The following is a 21,263-nucleotide window of genomic DNA, read 5'->3' as shown; positions in this document are numbered from 1 at the left end:
ATATATATATTATATCTATAGATATAAAGTTGAAAGTGTGTCTGTCTGTGTGTCTGTGTGTTTGTCTGTGACCTATGCACGCGAAAAGTACTGGACTGATCCTCACCAAACTTCACATGCTGACAGAACATGTACCCGGGAGTGTCCCGATGTAAAAAAATTATACTTCCGACTTGCGGTTTCCGAATTATGACGTCATCACCTGATTTCGGAACGTTAATTTTTCAAGTTCAGCCGATTGACATGGGGCCAACGCCATTTGCAATAGAATGAAAAAATAATGCTATAGTCAATTGAAGACAATGACTTCCGACTTCCCGGTTTCCGAATTATGACATCATCACCTGATTGCGTAACGTTAATTTTTCAAGTTCAGCCGATTGATATGGGACCAACAGAATTTGTTAGAGAATGAGAATTAATTAAGTCGCAAATGATGACATGAAACCAGCCTCACATTGTTGAGGCATTATGGTTTTTATCTGATGCGGCAATAAATTTTAACATTTTTGAACTCGAGTCTTCTGCATATAAAACATGGCGGGGAAAATATAATATTATAGTGGTGATGAAAAATAATAATAATAATGGTGGCAGCCTCTACAATTTTACAATTAACTGTGACATATACTCCTTCAGACCCGACGTCATCCACGGTATTCCTGTGCGGAGCACGGGTATCCCTGCTAGTACATGTGTATATGTGTGTATATCCAATATAGTATTTCTGTTAAAGTCTGCGCGTAATTTGACGTTTCTTCTCCGTAACTGCTGGACGGATTGTCGCCACTTTCGTCATGCGGGTGCTCTCTGGTCTAATGAACAGCATGGGCTTTGTGAGATCGCGCCAGACGGACAGGTTTGGGAATTTTTGGCGATTTTCTAATTTTTACATTCCTTTGAATGGCGACGTGTGACGTCACCGCTGAGAGGCGTAATGACGTCATGACATCATCAGTCATTCACTGACGCCATTACTTCTGTCCTCGACAGACCGTCACCACTGAGAGGCATAATGCCACTCCGAGAAAACAGCGTCTGTAATGTAAAACCCTCTTCTGCACATGCTGACTACTTCAGAAGGTGAATTTGACACAAAAAATGTAAGAAACACATTTTATAAAGAAATTCTATAAATCACATTGTGAACACTGGATATATTGACGTCCTAACGAACCCTCACTTTCGAAACTTCGCGCAGAGCGTGGATTTGGCTAGTATATACATATATATATATATATATATGTATATATATATATATATGTATGTATGTATACATGTATGTATGTATATATATATATATATATATATTGTTGCGGATTCGCGCCCGCCGGCGTGCTGACGGCCACGTAACTCGAATCGCGGCACGTCGCCCACCGGACGGACAATCCAGTCGTGACCCTCTCGGACTAACGCCGGGAACCAGTCACGGGTGGACCTTTCGGTCTCACCGCGATCGAGCCAATCAGCCCCCGCGTGGGATAGGGTTGCTCGCCAAATTCGACCTACCTAAGTACCCACACGGAGGGTAGACCGGGCGATCGCACCTCGCCGCAGGTCGACTTCGGACACGGGTCACTTAAGCGACCCGTTCCGTACTATCGGGATAACCGAGCGGTGTTATCGTCGGCCTCGACGGTTCGATTAATTATCGGGCGTATTCAGCCCACTACCAACCCTTTACGTGAAGCAAGATGAGGATTCAATGAAAGAAATGACGAAGCGAAGCGGGAAACAGTTCAACACAAAGCACATTTATTCGCGATGAACGGAAAGCGCACATATACAATTCCACCAAAAGCACATAGAAAAGAAGAAGAAACACAATGCAATTTTACACAAAAAGCAAATGCGACAATGCAGATCTAATACCGATTACGCGAGCACACGGCAACACTTATACAATTTTACTTCACAGACGGCGCCGACAACACATACCCAAAACCAAGGAAAAGAATAGAGAACCCTCAAGGATGAGGCGGGCCTGAGGCCGAGACCGGGTCGCGCCTACCCGTCTGGTGATGAGACGCGGAGCGGCGATGGTGCCTCAACTCCGCGGGCCTCGCGGGCAGTGTCTGGTAGGGGGTGGGAAAGGGGCCCCCTTGGTCGCACTATCTCAGCGCGGGGGGAAACAGGAGGGGGTTGCTGATGCTCGGGGGAAAGGATTTCCACTCTGCCTCGAGTCCCGCGACGAGCGTCTCCACCTCGGACAGGTCGCGCCGTCGGCCTCCCTGGTGTGCAGCTCCCTGCACGACGCGAGCACCCCCTCGTCTGCCCTCGCCGCCTCTCCACAGCTCCGTCCCCTCCGTTCCGACTCCAACGCACACGACGACGACCAACTCCTTCTTGCTTCTTCTTCCCAACTCCACCGCCCGCGAAGTCTTAACTCTCTATTCTTTGACTGACGAACGCGGTCGCTTATATAAGCCCCGTGGCTTCGCTCTCTCATCTTTGACCCCCTGCCTTCGACCTTTCACCTCGCTCCCCATTGGCCCGAGAAAAAGTGGGCGTGAATGCATTTTGATCCATAAATTTGCATATAGCGATCGCCCTCCAACGCCCTGGAGGCGGGGCCAAATCGCCCCTCGCTCACCGATTGGACGGAACAAAAGTGGGCGTGTGTCGTTTTTGATCCGTTTTTGAAGTGGAAAATCCGTGATTTTGTACACGCTGTTCGGCGCGCGCCCTGCACGAGTCCAACACCGGTACCCACAAGCGGCGCAAGAACGGTGGCGATGCGACGGTTGCGAGGTGTGACGTGAAGCGGCGCCGCGGTGGGTGGTTGATGTTGTGGTTGGTGGTGGTAACAATGGCGGTTGGTCCAAAATAAAGATAGTAAAAGAAAAACGGCTATCCTGAAGAGTCGCAGCACGCATGAATAACATTTATTCCCTCTAGACAACGGGTTTGGGCCTAACTACACATATACTTACCGAGATACCTCACCTAAGGGACCTGAATGGTGGTTTGCGAATTTGGTAACCACAACACTACCCCCTCCCCTTTTTACAGACTCGTCCCGAGTCGTCAAATTTTCGTGTGCCATCATGTGTAGTTTTCCCTGGTACATTTTACCAACGGATCCCTGAGTGCGACATTCATGGTATTCGTGTCCCCAAAATAAATAACCTGAGGGCTGAGTAACTACCTAAACAAACTCACTCACACGGACGACTTAAATAAAATTGCCGGCGCTAGGACAGACATGCCGGGGGCGCACTCATATTTACAGTACATCTTAACCTTAACTTACAAATTTTACACTAAACCATGGCCCAGGATCACTGAACTCTGCAAAAGAAAACAGTTAGCAGGGAGCCAGGCTGCTCGCATGCAGTCTCTGGCTCAAAACAATGCAGGTGACAGGGAACGTGGCTGGCTGCTCACACGCAGTCCAAGGCCTTCCCTTTTGAACTGAACGCGGTGAACCACAACGGTGCATGGGCTGCACAAACGCAGTCTCCGTGCCAGCTCAAGTGGCACACGCAATGAACACTACAAATGGATGCATGAACACAACATGGTGCACGGGCCGCCACTGCAGGCCCGTGTTGTAGCTGCCAACAGGGCAGTTCTTGCAGCTTGCAAACTGTTGCCTTGCGGATCCTGGCGCACATGGAAATGAACAGGGGGGGGGGGGTAAAGCAAAAATTGAACGGGGCTGGTGAACGTGAGCAGTGGGCATGGCATGGCAAAGGCAGCAGGCAAACACAGCCCGCAGAAGAAGGCCGCTGCAGGCAAACACAGCCGGCAGATGAACTGGCCGGCACAGGCCTTGAAGTACCACAGCTGCAGATGATCCGGCCGGCACAGGCCTTGCAGCAACACAACAGCTGCCGATGAAGTGGGCTGGCACAGGCCTTGAAGAAAAACAGCCAGCCGGCAGATGAAGTTGGCCAGCCTTTGCCGTTCAGTGAAGGTTGGTGGAGGGAGTGCGGTGGTGCTGGCCACTTGGAAGGCGGGCTCGGACCTACCTACCTGTCTCCCTCCCAACCTATCGCCTTTGCCTGTCACTGTACATACCCACTCCCTTAATTTGTGAAAAACCAATTTAGCCCCCACTTATTTTTATTTTTATTTTTTTTTACTCCCCCACTATAAATCGTCCCCTAACCCCCTTTATCGTCCTTGTTCGGCTAACCTATCCTGTCACCTAGCCTACTCCCAACCCCTCCGTTCCCTTCCCGGAGGGGAACAAGGGAGAGCTAACGTCCTGTGTCGAGGCCCAACGAAGCCTCAGAATGGCCTCCCCAGAGTTCGGCGATCTAACCCAAAGTGGGTCCAGCGGCCCACCACGAGAGCAAGGGGATGGATGGTGCGGAGGGGTACATCTCCTAATCTACCCTATCCATTTAACAGTTAAACTACCCCGGGGCTTTCAACAAGCGCCTCTCGCTTAAACTATTGGTTCTAACAACCCAGATTCCCGTCGCCTGTGTTGGTGTCCTCACAATTTCGGGCCTCGCCCCCCAATTTTCTCTCCGTGCCCTCACACGGTCTCCTGGCTGGGACACGTGGCTCCCTTTGGCAGGCACGACCCTCTGCCGAATCTCCCGCTATGGCACCCCCGGGCACTACACTGCCTCCGAGCCTACCAGCTCCCTAACACCGGGGAGTGCCCCCCCTGGCACCTCCCCTGAAACGCACACGTGGCAGGCTGGCTTCCCAGGCCCCTTTCCGAGGGTCACCCTTGCCCACAACACTGCCCACGCGGCTAATGGCGCCCCTGGCCCCCGCACCAAGCAGGCGCACCCGTGCCCACTACGCTATCCCGGCCCCCCATGGGCCCTTGGCCTACCACGGCCGACTAGCCCGGTGCCCGGGGTACCCACTCAGCGATACTCACCCTTCGCAGCCACGCTCCCAAGCCCGTCAACAGGGCTCCTGCACCCCTCCAAATGGGTCTCGAGCCTACTTTCCCACCAACAACAAAACGACCTCCATTTTTCAATTTGACTAACCCCCTAACTCACTTTATACTGACCCCGGGGTCCCTTGGGCGGGAGTCACTCCTCCCCCCAATCACTCATCGCACCATGCATTCCCCATTCACTCCATACACACAGACCCGCTGGCCTCACTCACTCACCAAGCACATGCTTCCACTTCACTCACCAACTCTTCAACACACACACCACTGAACTCTGCCATCCTTCTATCGGCACCCCCTAACTCACTCGTGCTCCCACGTCGTCCCTTAAACTAGTAGCACGTTCCTTTTAACACTACGTAGCTGAGCTACGTCCCCTCTACACATCCAAAGTCTGTCACTGTCTCCAAATAAATCATTTTATTTCCCAACCTAAATCTGGCTACAATCCCTCTAACTAATCCATTCCACGGACTCCATGAGGACTTACCCCTGCCCCATGAAGTCGGTCTAACTAAGCTGACCCTTCCCCCTAACTAGTTTCCATCCTGTGCCCAGATCAAGGGAGTCTTCCACCCCTTGCCCAGGAATCCTGTGCACCCGAAAGTGAGGCTTGTTTTTTTTTTCTTTTTCATGCGCAGCACCTGCGCGGCAACTCGCGCACTTTACACCCGCAACTGCCCGTGACGTCATGCAGCTGCACGTGTTCCTCGTCCCTCCTTGGACGGTGCCATCCGGCAGAGATACCCCTCCTGCCGGATTCCAACCCCACGTGCAGCCATGGCGTCACCGTGCGCATAAAAAAAAAAACACAAGCCCCACGTCTCGAGGGGTTCCCCACGCGAACACATGTGCTTTGCCCGTTGGAGCTTAACACACACGATCGCGTGGAGAACCCGTCCGGTCCAAATCCATTTACCTGCCTAAACTTTGTCCGTCCGCGGGATCGGCAAATCCACCGCGTGCGTTTCCGGACCGGGACTTCACTCTCGCAAGCGAGCACGTGGCGGTCTCGTGCGTTGCACAGCACGAACCGCGTGCTCACTGCTGGGTGAACCCGGCACGGTCCCCAAAACAACTCCAGCCGCTACTCGGCTTTCTTTCTTCTGTCGCCTTCGTCGTCGCCATTCAACCCACGCACACCTGCGTGTTACGACGCACACACTCCACTCCATCACATTCACACCGGGAGACGCGGCTGCGTGCTCCCGCATGCCAACCGACATCTCCCTCACATACCGCTCTCTCACACACACGGTCTCCCTTGCATACGGCCGTTCACTCACGCGTGCCTCACTACTCACACAAACCATACTACTCACACACGCGGGGGCACTCAACCGCGGTGCCTCATCCACACACGCGGGGGAACTCAACCGCGGTGTCTCATCCATACTCCGTGCCTCACTCACACACGCGGGGGAACTCACCCGCGGTGCCTCACTCACACACGCGGGGGCACTCACCCGCGGTGCCTCACTCACACACGCGGGGGAACTCAACCGCGGTTCCTCATCCACACTCGGCGTGCTGGGAAGCACACACTCCGGCACCATCGCCACCACACCGCTCACACACGGGGTCGCTTCCACACACGGGGACGCACTCACACCTTGCTCCACACACACAGGGACAACCACACTGGGGATTCGTGTCCCCACAAGGGTCTCCGGGGCCTCTATACCCCCCAAGCTCTCCGTGCACCCGTTCGCAGCACTCGTCCCCTCAACCTCGCAAAGCACGACCGAACTCACCTGGTCGTGACTCGCCTCAAGGGGGCAGAGTCCCTCCCCTCGTTCCTGGAGGAGGCCATCCAGGTGCTCGCACTGGGTCCCTACACGCTCCGCGAGCTCAACCTCACTATCCTCCACTACCTCCGTGTGTGTGTGCGCGTCACTTTCCCCGTCTTCATCGTGTTGTCTCTCCTCTATTTTTTCTGTCTCCCGTGTCTCTATACATTTATAAGTTTCTGTCGTCACCTCGTGTCTCGTCTCACATGTTTTGGTCTCCCCATTTAATTTTTCCCTCTTGGTCACCGTCGATTCCTCTGTCACGACCCTCGCCCAACACGCCCCCCGAATTATTTTTTTACCCGCCTCCACCGCGGGCCTGTCAGCCGTTGCACCCCCTTCCAGCTCGTTTGCTTCCACACGTGGAGTCGCCATTCCTATCTCCCTGGTCACGGCCTTCATGCCCGCCTGCAGGCATCGGCCCATGTTCTGCGTCTCACCCCGCAGCTTTTTCGTTTCTTCCTTCATTTGCTGTGTACTCGCATCGATCTTTTCGTTCATGCTTTTCATTTCGTTTATAATTTCATTTGCGTTTGCATCCATTTTCGCTGTCATTTCCGCCAGCATGGTGCATAGCTGGGCTATGTCGGATGCACTCAGCTGAGCCGTTTCGGCAAGGGTTGGGGAAGGGTTTTGGTGGAGAGGGGGGGGGGGAGGTGTCATACACCGCGGCCGCTGCCGCACCCATTTCGGGCTCTGGGTTCAGTTGGACGAGTTCATGTTCCTGCACGGGCATTCCATCCTGGGCCATGGATTCTACACATTCTACATCCATTTCTAATACCCCCGGCTCCCGCTCGCCTTGAGACGCCATCTTGCTTCTCTTAAAGGGTTAATTTCGCTCGCTCGTAATTTGGAGGGAATCGGGGGTCGCTTCTCTCACCCCTGGACCGATTCCCGTGAATTTAATTGGAGACAGGAGAGCCCGTTTTCCTGTTCTCCGATACCAGTGCCGCGAGGAGGGCAATGGATTTGTATCGCACGACCTCACACCAGTGTTGCGGATTCGCGCCCGCCGGCGTGCTGACGGCCACGTAACTCGAATCGCGGCACGTCGCCCACCGGACGGACAATCCAGTCGTGACCCTCTCGGACTAACGCCGGGAACCAGTCACGGGTGGACCTTTCGGTCTCACCGCGATCGAGACAATCAGCCCCCGCGTGGGATAGGGTTGCTCGCCAAATTCGACCTACCTAAGTACCCACACGGAGGGTAGACCGGGCGATCGCACCTCGCCGCAGGTCGACTTCGGACACGGGTCACTTAAGCGACCCGTTCCGTACTATCGGGATAACCGAGCGGTGTTATCGTCGGCCTCGACGGTTCGATTAATTATCGGGCGTATTCAGCCCACTACCAACCCTTTACGTGAAGCAAGATGAGGATTCAATGAAAGAAATGACGAAGCGAAGCGGGAAACAGTTCAACACAAAGCACATTTATTCGCGATGAACGGAAAGCGCACATATACAATTCCACCAAAAGCACATAGAAAAGAAGAAGAAACACAATGCAATTTTACACAAAAAGCAAATGCGACAATGCAGATCTAATACCGATTACGCGAGCACACGGCAACACTTATACAATTTTACTTCACAGACGGCGCCGACAACACATACCCAAAACCAAGGAAAAGAATAGAGAACCCTCAAGGATGAGGCGGGCCTGAGGCCGAGACCGGGTCGCGCCTACCCGTCTGGTGATGAGACGCGGAGCGGCGATGGTGCCTCAACTCCGCGGGCCTCGCGGGCAGTGTCTGGTAGGGGGTGGGAAAGGGGCCCCCTTGGTCGCACTATCTCAGCGTGGGGGGAAACAGGAGGGGGTTGCTGATGCTCGGGGGAAAGGATTTCCACTCTGTCTCGAGTCCCGCGACGAGCGTCTCCACCTCGGCCAGGTCGCGCCGTCGGCCTCCCTGGTGTGCAGCCCCCTGCACGACGCGAGCACCCCCTCGTCTGCCCTCGCCGCCTCTCCACAGCTCCGTCCCCTCCGTTCCGACTCCAACGCACACGACGACGACCAACTCCTTCTTGCTTCTTCTTCCCAACTCCACCGCCCGCGAAGTCTTAACTCTCTATTCTTTGACTGACGAACGCGGTCGCTTATATAAGCCCCGTGGCTTCGCTCTCTCATCTTTGACCCCCTGCCTTCGACCTTTCACCTCGCTCCCCATTGGCCCGAGAAAAAGTGGGCGTGAATGCATTTTGATCCATAAATTTGCATATAGCGATCGCCCTCCAACGCCCTGGAGGCGGGGCCAAATCGCTCCTCGCTCACCGATTGGACGGAACAAAAGTGGGCGTGTGTCGTTTTTGATCCGTTTTTGAAGTGGAAAATCCGTGGTTTTGTACACGCTGTTCGGCGCGCGCCCTGCACGAGTCCAACACCGGTACCCACAAGCGGCGCAAGAACGGTGGCGATGCGACGGTTGCGAGGTGTGACGTGAAGCGGCGCTGCGGTGGGTGGTTGATGTTGTGGTTGGTGGTGGTAACAATGGCGGTTGGTCCAAAATAAAGATAGTAAAAGAAAAACGGCTATCCTGAAGAGTCGCAGCACGCATGAATAACATTTATTCCCTCTAGACAACGGGTTTGGGCCTAACTACACATATACTTACCGAGATACCTCACCTAAGGGACCTGAATGGTGGTTTGCGAATTTGGTAACCACAACAATATATATATATATATACACACACATATAATTTACCGCCCGCTCAGCGTTCGAACGACCGCTTTTCACTAATAGCAGCCGCACGCCCACCAGACGAGCAATTCAGTCGCGACTTTCTGGAACAACGCCAGAAACCAGTCACGGTGGGTTCTTAACGCCACCACGGCCGAGTCCGTATTCTACCCGAGCACGACAGGGTCAATCGCCGAATATCGATATACCTAAGTATTCGCGTGGGTAACCTACCGAGCGACCATACCTCGGCGAAGGCCTGCTTGGACACAAACCGCTTAAGTGGTTCGTTCGGTTCTGGGATAACCGAGCGGGGTATTATCGCCAGACCTCGCCGGACCCAATTCTTTTATCGGTATTCAAAAACCAACTACCATTCCGAAATGCAATACGGCGGTTCAATATGGGAAAATGACATGACGAACGGGTTCACATTCAACTAAGCACATTTATTTACACACATGCACATATACAGCCATGCAAGTATGCAAAAACACACATGCAGTCATGCAACCAAACAAGCAATGCACGGGACGGGCACAAAACATGAGCAAGGACCAAGAGTTACCACCGTCTATTAGTTATCAATGTACACTTAACAGTTTCTACTTAGCGGGACACGGCGCCACAACATTCATTCAAAAGAAAAGCAAGAAAGAGCCCCTCAGAGACAAGGGAGTCAGACTGGGCCCGTGGGCCTTTATAACGTGGGGCTTTGGTGACCGAAAGGGCCCCACGAGACCGTTGCAGGTTACCTGCACCCTCGTGGTGCCTTGATGGGGCGAGTCGCGACGTCCCGTCCCCACGGCAGCTAGCATAGCCACAGTTGAGCTCGGGCCTTCCACATGACAGGCGAGCTCTCTCCGGCTCTCCCCACACGAACGTGCAGGTTCGCGCGACACAGCAGGGCTGCGCCTCCAGCCTGCATCTCCTTCGCGACGCCCGGACCTCCACCGACTGACTGTTCCAAGCTCCCGACTCTGACACGAGCCCAGACCTCCACACAGCTCCTTGGCTTCTCCACTCTCCGAACCCCGACAGACACACTCCGAACCCTGACAAAAACTCGGTTCTCTCCACGCAGCTCAGCCTCTTACGACACACGCACACACCTCACTGTGTTCAGTGCTCGCTTTTATTTCCCCTCCTTTCTCGCCCCGCCCTCCTTCCAGCTCCTGCGGGAAACTTCCAGAAGAGGGGCGTTTCCCTCATGGGTCGGGGTTTTTCGTAGCAATCATGATGGTAGCACTTCTCTATTCTCCCTCCACTCGCCCCTCCCCCATCCCAAAGCGCGGGAAAGTAAGACGAAAAATCCGTGCGTTATCAGAACGCCGCCTTCTTTCTCCATGGCAGAGACGGTTTTCGATGCGGAGAGGGTTGTAGCGTGGGTGTGGAGAAGGTGATTGGTGGTGTGGTTGTTGTAATGGTGGCGTGGTTGGCGTGGGGCGGTGGTCGTGAGGGTGGTGTGGTTGGGTGCTTGTAGAAAGGTGGTTGGTGGTGTGGTTGGTTCAAAATAACGATAGCAAAGAATAACAGCTAACTCAAAGATCACAGCCCTGTCCACACGAATAATAACCATTAAACAACGGTGGGGAAATCTCACTGAACACACACTTAGCGATATAACTGAACTAAGAACCTACAGTGGGACCCGCTTAATAGAATCACGGTTAATAGAATCACCCGTATTATAGAATCAAAATCATTGAGACCGATTCCATTGTATCTAAATGTACACAATTTTTCCCGTTTATTAGAATCAAAAACCCGCTTAATAGAATCAGCTGCTGGCCATCCACTTCGATAGTTCAGCGCCTACTGGCCGCACAGTTCCAACTTTTGCCACCAGGCGGCTGACGTCACGCTAAAAATAACGCTATGCCACTACAGTGATTTCGGTAGTCATTGTACAGATAGGCAGACGGCTGACAGCTGCAGTCTAAGCACTAGGCGTGTCGTCATTTCCACGATGGACAGAAAACGAAAGCGGACGGATCGTTCAAACATTGATAAAGCACAAATCCTGAGGGACTATGACACTTTGCCCAGAATGAGCCAACGAGAAGCTGCAGACAAGTTGGAAATTAACCAGCCGATCCTATGCAAGATTCTGAAAGATCGAGAGGCTATTCTGAAAGGTCAAGTGGATTCGTCTTCTTCTCAGAAACGCAAGCGAAGCGGCAACGCACCCGATGTCGAATCAGCAATGGTCAAGTGGATTCAAACTTCTAGAGAAAAGGAAGCACCGCTTTCTGGACCTCTGATGCGCGAGAAAGCGGCTCAGTTCGCGGAAAAGTTCAACAACAAGAAGTTCAGTGCGACAAACGGCTGGATTGACGGGTTCAAGAAAAGACATGGAATCGTCCACAAGAAACTTCACGGAGAGGCAGCGTCGGCTGACATAGGAGGGAAACAACAATGGCTGGACCACGTGTTTCCGGATCTCGTAGAAGGCTTCACAGCTGATGAGATCTGGAATGCTGACGAAACCGGGTTGTATTTTCGGGCCTTACCAGAAGGAACGTTCCTCTTCAAGGGAGATCAGCACTGCGGTGGGAAAAAGCCAAAGGAAAGAATCACGGTGCTTTTTTGCTGCTCGATGACTGGTGCTAAGCGTCCTCCTTTCGGTATTGGTAAAAGCAAGAATCCACGGTGTTTCAAAGGCCTCAAAACAATTCCAGTTCGCTACAGAGCCAATTCCTCCGCATGGATTACAGGTTTCCTCTTCACTGAATGGCTCGATGAGTGGAATCGCGAGCTTCGGCGTCATGACCAGAAAGCGTTGCTTCTCATCGACAACTGTCCGGCACATCCCCAATCACTTCAACTGTCAAACATTACTGTGGCATTTCTCCCGCCGAACACAACCTCTGTTCTTCAACCGTTAGATCAGGGAATTATCCGTTCATTCAAAGCTCATTACCGCCGTGCCATGCTACGAAAAGTGCTCACTGAGATTGACAACGAGGATGGAGCAATGACAGCGAGTGACTTGGCGAAAAAGATAACGATCCTCGACGCTATACTGTTTACGGACGCAGCATGGAATGATGTGAAGACTACCGGCATATTGAACTGCTGGCGCAAAGGAGGAATTTTCATCGGAGCGGCAAGCGAAGGCGAAAGGGTCGAGAGCAATGACGACGACGAGTTAGCCAACCCTCTTCAAATGGATCCCGACCAATGGCAGGACTTCGTCAACATGGACGCCACTCTCCAAACCACAGACGATGATGTCACAGACGAAGCCATCGTTTCGGCAGTCCAACGCGAAATGGGAATTGCTACTGACGCAGACTATGACGCCGACACTAAAGTGGAGGAAGAGGAGGAAGAGGAGATCTCTGTCCCGACCATCAAGGAAATGATGTCTGCAGCTAAGACGATCAGGCTTGGTTTGCTATCACATGGGTTCAGTGACATGGCCTTCCTGCGCAAACTTGACAAGGAGGTCACCGCCATTGCCACAGACTCATTAAAGCAGGCAACAATTGTTTTATTTTCAGTAGTAAGTTACATTGTTTTGAGCAAGTGTGTCATATAAATCAAACTAAATGCTGAGTATTTGTCTCCGTATGTGTACTCGACATTTGATCCGCTTGATACTCCACAACTCTGGTGAACTCGGATATTAGAATCACCCGCTTATTAGAATCAAATTTGTCCGGCCCAAAGTGATTCTATTAAGCGGGTCCCACTGTATATGGTTTTCTGCGAATTTCCACAACCGTAACACTACCCCCTCCCCTTTTTACAGACTCGTCCCGAGTCGTCGAATTTTCGTGTGCCATCATGTGTAAGTTTCCCCTAGTACGTTTTACTTCGGATCCCTGAGTGCGACATTTAGTGTATTCGTGTCCCAAAAATAAATAACCTACGGGCTGAGTAACTAACTCAACAAACCCACTCATATAGACGACTTAAAGAAATTGCCGGCGCTACGACAAACATGCAGGGGGCGCAACTCATTTACAATTTACCCTTAACTTCAACCTTAACTTATAATTTTACACTAAACCATGGCCCAGGACTGATGGACTCTGTGGGAAAAGAAAAACACACAGCAATGTCATCCCACAGGCCATTTTGTGAAACAAGGAGCCAGGCTACTCACACGCAGTCTCTGGCTCGTGAAACAATTGCAGGTTTGAACAGGGATTGTGGCCGGCTGCCCAATGCAGTCTTAGGGCTCCCCCTTGAAATGAGCCCAGTGAACACAAAACGGTGCACGGGCTGCACAAATGCAGTCTCCGTGTGCAGCTGCCTGCAAGGCAGTCCCTGCAGAACACTGAATGGACACTGACGCAAGCAAACACAAGCAATGAACGGATGGATGGATGGATGGATGGATGGAACACACGGTGCACGGGCTGCCAATGCAGTCCCGTGATGCGGCTGCCTATAGGGCAGTCCCTGCAGCACGCGCGATGATTCTGGCGCACATGGTGATGGATGGATGGATAACACGGTGCACGGGCTGCCAATGCAGTCCCGTGCACCGTGTGTTTCATCCCAAGGAAATTCACAGAACACCATAAAGATCCGTAGTTCAGTTACATCGATAAGTCTGTGTTCAGTTAGATTTCCCCACCGTTGTTTAATTGGAATTATTCGTGTCACAGGGCTGTGATCCTCTGAGGTAGTGTTTTTCTTTTTCTATCATTATTTTGGACCAACCACATCTCAACCACCATTACAACAACCACCTTAACCACAACGCCAACCATCACAACAACCACGATCGCCTCAACCATCAACCACAACCGAACCACCACCACCAACGTCGCTCTCAACAACCGCTTCACAGCAACCTCCACCACAACCCCTCCACCACAACCACACGCCCCTCTCAACAAACCACGCTCTCTTTAAACAAACCACTTTACCCCCAACCACCAACATCGCCTCACCACCTTCTCCACCCCATCAATCACCTAACCACCTTCGCAACCACAACGCCAACCACCAGCCACTCCACAACTACAAGCAACCACACCACAATCCCATGCACCAACGAATAGCATCTGCGAAAGCCAGCGCAACGCGAAGGAAACCAGAGGAGTTCCGATGGTGCGCTGATTTTCCCGCCTGTTTTCCCGCGCTTTGGTGTGGGGGAAGTGCGATGCGGGTCAAAGGTCAGAGGTCATGTAAAGGAGGGGCCTCTTTTTGGGGGAATGATTTCCTTTGACCTGAGCCAAGAATGATTTCTCTCGCCCCCCGGGTGACGTGTGGGGAGGGGGACGAAAGGGCACGCCCCTTTTCTCGAAGCTTCCCGCAGGAGCTGGAGAGGGGCGGAGCCGAAAACGGGAGGAGTCAGGCGTTGGAACCTGGGGAATAAAAGGGCGCACGAGACGCCAGGTTCGTTGGTTGTTGGTCGTCGAGTCGTATTGTCTCTTCGGGGGAGCTTCGTCTCTTCGTGGCATTGGGGATCGCTGCTGCTCCGTGGTGTTCGAGATCCGGGTGCCTTCCCTCTGGGTGCCAAGTCATGAGGGTTGTGTGCGGTGGTCCAGGGTTGAGGCGCGCACGAGCGGAGAGTGCCGGAGAGAGCTCGCCGACCGTCGCACCACGAGGGTGCAGGTAACCAGGGTTGGTCTCGTGGGACCCATTCGGTCAGCCAAGTCCCACGCCATAAAGGCCCACGGGCCCAGTCTGAACCCCCTGTCTGTGGGGGTGGTCTTTTCTCTTCTTTTGTGTGAATGATGTGGCGCTGTGTCCATAAGTAAACCTGTTAAGTGCCTGTGAAATAATAAGAATAATCGGTCGTAGTGCTTTCCCTTGCTTTTGTTTGCCTTGCTCGTGTCTCTGTCCCAGTCCCGTGTATGCTTTTCTATATACGTGCATGATTGTTCCATTGCATCATTGCATACGTGTTTCATTATAATAAATGTGCTTTGTGTGAATGTTCCCCATTTGTCGCATCCTCCTTTCACCCTATTGGAAATGCCATCTTGCATCGCGGAATAAATAGCTGGGTTTTAAACACCCGTTAAATAGAATCGGATCCGGCGAGGTCGGGCGATAATACCCGCTCGGTTATCACTGCAGAACGGAACGGACCGCTTAAGCGGTTCGTGTCCCAAGCCGACCTGCGCTGAGGTACGGTCTCCCTGTTAGCTATCCGCGCGGGTACTTAGGTATATCGAGATTCGGCGATTGACCTTATCCTGCGCGGGTAGAAAATTGGCTAGGCCGTGGTGGGGTTGAAGACCCACCCGTGACAGGATTCCGGCGTTGCTCCGGAAGGTCACGACTGAATTGTCTGTCGGTGAGCGAGCTGCTACTATTGGTGGAAAGCGGCAGTTCACACGCCGGCGGGCGCGGATTCGTAACAGTGTGTGTGTGTGTGTGTGTGTGTGTGTGTGTGTGTGTGTGTGTGTGTGTGTGTGTGTGTGTGTGTGTGTGTGTGTGTGTGTGTGTGTGTGTGTGTGTGTGTGTGTGTGTGTGTGTGTGTGTGTGTGTGTGTGTGTGTGTGTGTGTGTGTGTGTGTGTGTGTGTGTATACATTTTAACCATATATATATATATATATATATATATATATATATATTAATTACATATAATATATGTAATTAACCATGAAGCACCAAATGGTGTTTTATATCCCAGTACACTCTGTGGAGACACAAACGTGCCGTTTTCACCGCACAGTTCCACGGAGATAATCAAGAGGTGAAGCGCTTGGGTGACGCAGCATGACGTCACTACCATGCTCGCGAAAAAACGTCGCGTTCGTGAAAGCCGATTCGTCAGAGGGTTCATTGAATGAGTTCGCTTCACGGCGGGTTTTTCGCGCTTTTATCGCTTCTTTATTTTTCAGAATCCTACACACGGTCGATTTCGGCAGCTCGAACATGGCAGCGAGATCAGACACACACGTACCGCTCTCATGCTTAGCGATAAGTTCTTTCTTCAACTCAATTGTCGTTCTCACGGACTTCCTCTTATTCCTATTTGCTTCACTGCTCTTCTTGGGTACCATGGTGAATGCACAAGGGTGATCATAGAAAAAAAATGAATGCACAAGGGTGATCATTGAAAAAAATAAATGCATAAATCAAGGTGAAAACACGAGGTAAAGTAGCGATCGACACATGAGAGATGCTTTCACGAGTACTTCCACCGACGAACTGAATGAACAAAGCGCGAAGATGCGGGTCAAACAGGTGGGGGAGACGCACGTGAGTAAACATGAACACCACGTTGTGTTCGGTTTTCGAAAATGTGTTCGGTTTTTAGGGCAAAATTTTATCGAAAAAATTGTTCGGATTCCAATTTGTTCAAACAATGGGGCGTTCGGATTCTGGGGGCACCACGGTATATATATATATATATATATATATATATATATATATATATATATATATATATATATATATATATATATATATATATATATATATATATATATATATATATATATATATATATATATATATACATTGTTGCAGCCACGGTTACCGAGACACCAGCTTGTCACTCAGGGGGATTAATCCCCGGTTGTCCTCGGTAGAACCGGACCTGGAGCCACCGCTCACAATTAACGTTGTGGTATGATGGGTTGTTTTAAAACCACGAATGCCACCCAGTTAACTATAAGTCACGTGATCACCTGAGGGAGGAGCACGCCATCGTCAAAGCACCAATGTTATCTCGATTTGATTTTAATTCGGGCGGCTGAGAATTTTAACCGCTGGTGCGTGCCGACGATTTTTGGTCAAAGCTGTGGTAATTACCTCTCAGTCTATCTCGGTTCGAACAATGCTAGGCCAATGGAAGGAAAGGACAAACACGGACAGGTTGGAAGTCAATAAATAATTTATTAATAATAAAATAAAAAAAATAAAAAGAACTTTTTGTTTTCTGAGGTAAATAAAGAATAAATTTCAAAGCAAAATCAATGAAAATGCCAGGAAAGAGACAAAGAGCAGATGCTTATCGGGGGTTGACTTACAGCTAAACACAGACAAGGGTACCCAACAGATCATTCGGGGTGGGGGGAGGCAGAAGAATCGTCTCGATCACCACAGAGTATTCGTCCATGAAGTGAAAACGTCCTGAAATGTGTGCGAGCGTGTCACGTCCGTCACCAGCACCCAGCCTTGCCGTGCACCCTCTCGCAAACAGCCTTGAACACCAGTCGATGTCTGGGAGGGCACCGAGATCGTCTGGCGTGGGTTTAGATCCTGGTGCTGCGACACCGGTAGTTCCTCACACTTCACAAAACTGGTGACGTCCAGTGACCCACACGGTCCATCGGTGACTGATGCGCGCTTCACTTGTTGGTGACCGACCCGTGCCTCACTCACCGTCGGCGCTGCTCACACAAACATGCACACCACACGCTCGCTTGCTCAAGCACTGGGAAGGACGAATTGTCTCGTTGTTGGCACTGGTCAGACACCCATATGTGCACCACACGCTCGCTTTCTTCTCCTCTTTTGCACGCTTACACCCGCTTCTTGCTCGCTTCTCGTGCTTACTTCTTTCGCTTTCTTTTTGGCTTGCTTGCCCTCTCGCTTTCTTCTACTCCTTTTCCTCTCTGGCTTTCTTTCTCTTCCTTTTCCTCTCTGCTCTTATTTCTCTCTCCTCCGAACGGACCTCCAATTCGTTTTATATCGGCAGGCCGTCTCGGTGGGCACAGTCTGCCCTGAGCTCACCACGCCCCACTTGCGCACAGTTACCATGACAACCCATGCCCTCCAAAAAAAGGCGGGCATCGAAGCTCGCGAAAGAACGTTGCTGAGGAAAAATAAGGGCGCGCGTCAGAGCTCGCAAAAGAACGTTGCTGAGGAGAAATAAGGGCGCGCGTCAGAGCTCGCAAAATAAATTTGTGTGAACGTGTCTGTCGTAAAGAAAAAGGCTTCCCATAAGAAAAGGGATCCATTCTTCACCCTTCTCAATGCATCACATTTAAAATCTCATTAGACATGGGGATGGGGCTAATCTGAACATCCATTTAAGGAAATAACTGTCTGAGGACCTGGATGTGTGGATGCATTCATCAGACCGGATTCTGAAATCTGTAACAATAGATATACATATATATACAGTATATATTTATATACATATATATACAGTATATATTTATATACATATATATATATATATGTATATATATATATAAATATATATATTTATATATATTTATATATATATATATATATATATATATATATATATATATATATATATATATATATATTTATATATGGTCCATCTAAAAAGTAATGGGACTGACTTCACAGAAATTTTATTCCAAAAAATATGTTGAAATCACAACTTGTCCCCTTCAAAATAGTTTCCCTCCAGTCTCACCCACTTGTCCATCCTCTTCTTCCACGCTTCAATGCACCCCTGGAAGGCTTCTTCTGGATTCCTCCGGAGCTCCTTCATCATGGCCATTTTGATGGCCTCCACATCAGGAAATCGAGTCCCCATGATCACCCCCTTCAGCTTGGGGAATAGGAAAAAAATCACAAGGGGCCAAGTCTGGTGAATACACGGGTTGCTCCAGAGTTGGCACATTCCTCTCCACCAGAAACTGTCAGATGCTCAGGGCACTGTGAGCAGGGGCGTTGTCATGGTGGAGCACCCAGGCATTGTTCTCCCACAGATCCCTCCTCTTGTCCTGGACTGATCTCATGAGGTGCCGGAGGATCTCCTTGCACACGCATTGATTCACTGTTTGACCCTGTGGTAGAAACTCAAAATGGACGTTGCTCTTGATGTCAAAAAACGCGATGAGCATCACCTTGACCTTCGACTTTGACATCCTTGCTTTCTTTGGTCTTGGTGATGCCGGACTTTTCTACTGATGACTCTGCCGTTTGGTCTTGGGATCATATTCAAATATCCACGATTCATCGCCAGTGATGACTCTCCCGAGCAGGTTTGTATCGTCCTCGAGGTGCTCGATAATGTCTTGACAGACATTGACTCTTTGCTGTTTCTGGTCCTCGAACAACAGCAGCTTGGGAACCATCTTTGCACACACCTTGCGTATTTCGAGATTTTCAGTGATGATGCTCCAGACAGTGTCCTTGTTGATGGAAAGTTCCACAGCAATCATCCGCACTGTGAGTCGATGATATGCGCACACAATCTGCTTCACATGCTCGATGTTGTCTGCCGTTCTGCTCCTTGAAGGTCTTGCAGACCGTGGATCGTCTTCAACCTCCTTCCGTCCCTCTTTGAACCTCTTGTGCCATTCAAATGCACGTGTACGTGACATCGTTTCTTCCCCGTAGACTTGCTGCAGCATTGCGAAGGATTCGGAAGGTGTTTTACCAAGCTTGGCAAGAAACTTCAGATTGGCTCTCTGCTCATGTCTCATCGCGCAACGACTCGGACGAGACAACGTTCAAAGCACGACCTGTAAAAAAATCACACAATGAGCACAGTCAACCATCACCAATCATATATATTGTTGGAATGTTTCGAAAGACTGTGACGCAACCCGTTCATTCAAGTCGTGTCAGTGGAGCACACAGCAGGCTCAGTCCCGTTACTTTTTAGACGGACCTAGCAAAGATGGATTGGACATTTAATGCAATTTTGTACTTCACTAAGTTCTTTATTCTGGTTTGAGGTTTCGTGGATTATTTCAAGGTTTCCAAATCACTATTCTGTCCCCATGTCAGGTTCGAGGGCAGCCTGGCTCGGCTTACACAACGGCTCAATCAGAGAGAACGATCAGCTGGTGAGGAAGATGGGTCAACAACATCATTAAGTGCCACAAACGATTCCAGTAGACAGCGCTCCATCAGCTTTGACTGGTGGGTATAGTGGGAGTACTGAACTGCATTTGACATGTGACCAAACTGCTATTATTGAAATGAAAGCTTCATGAACATAGTATCTATCATTAGTTTCATGTTCATGTTTGTTTTTTTTACTAAAATGCATGTTTTTATAATGAATCCATTTTTTGGACATTCAGTCATGTCAAAGGTTTTAAGGTTAGTTTATTGGAGAATTTGTTTTGCCACTTATAGGACAGTAATTATCATTAGAATATGCAGTGCTACATGCATTATCATTTCTATGAACATGAACATCTTCGTGGTTACACTTTGCCAGAGACCACATTTTACCCTGCCTTTGACAGCACCATGGCTGAAATGTTCCTATTATCTGCAATCATAATTCCCAGACAACGAATGTAACGTAGCTACCAAACAATATCACCTGCCTGAACAACTTTAATAAGAAACTGATTGTCAATCTTTGCCAAACCTCTCAGCCAGAACAACTTCAAAACAGATTGACCAAAGGTGTTAAGCAAATATGTCAGTCTGAGATGTTTGGCAAAGATTAACAATTATGCTCTCTATTTTTCAAAAACTATAGAATTACATCAATTCTCTGCAACTTGCAAGTTATATTGCCTCGTTATTTTTCATGCACAATGTTTTATCCTGCTACAATCATAAGTAAAGTTATCATGTGATTAGCACAAAACCTCTCTTGAATATGTATAAACACACAGAAAAGTAAATTTTATTTTCTTATTTGCTAACACAATATTTGTAGTGGAGCTAACAGTTATGTATGTATGTATGTATGTATGTATGTATGTATATATGTATGTATGTATATACAAGGATATATATGCAAGGAACTTTGGTGCATGAGGAGGCCATTCGGCTCATCATGCCTGCGCTACACCAACCCGAGAAACCATCACACATTCACACACAAGCTACCTACAAGTCCTGCCAATATACCTGTAATCTTCGATCTCCAATGCCTCTGGGTACCTATATAATCCCAATTTAAACTTATTTCCTGGTTCTGCTGCCACTACCTTTCTTGGGAGACCATTGCAACTACTCTCAGACTGAAAGACCTCTGCCTTATTACTGTTATAATTCTCCTCTGCTTTACTTTCAGGCTCTGGCCCCTAGTCCTATCACTGT

The 21,263-nt window shown here is 50.0% G+C and overlaps 1 protein-coding gene across 6 annotated transcripts in view; it reads left to right on the top strand.

Annotated features, from left to right (window-relative positions):
• The window catches only part of LOC147021948 (ankyrin repeat and fibronectin type-III domain-containing protein 1-like), a 443,484-nt gene that overhangs the window by 267,048 nt on the left and 155,173 nt on the right, over nt 1-21,263 (top strand). For all 6 annotated transcript variants that reach the window (XM_085892412.1, XM_085892411.1, XM_085892413.1 and 3 more), the window contains one exon: nt 19,986-20,120. In XM_085892412.1, the coding sequence (XP_085748538.1) occupies nt 19,986-20,120 (135 nt within the window). The remainder of the gene's footprint in view (nt 1-19,985; nt 20,121-21,263) is intronic.

This window comes from Eptatretus burgeri, chromosome 8 (genome assembly GCF_056783735.1).
Source record: "Eptatretus burgeri isolate ZD-2024b chromosome 8, Ebu_testis_v1, whole genome shotgun sequence".
NCBI lineage: Eukaryota > Metazoa > Chordata > Myxini > Myxiniformes > Myxinidae > Eptatretus > Eptatretus burgeri.
Note: the sequence above shows the minus strand (reverse complement) of the source record. Positions and strands in the feature narration are given on the sequence as shown.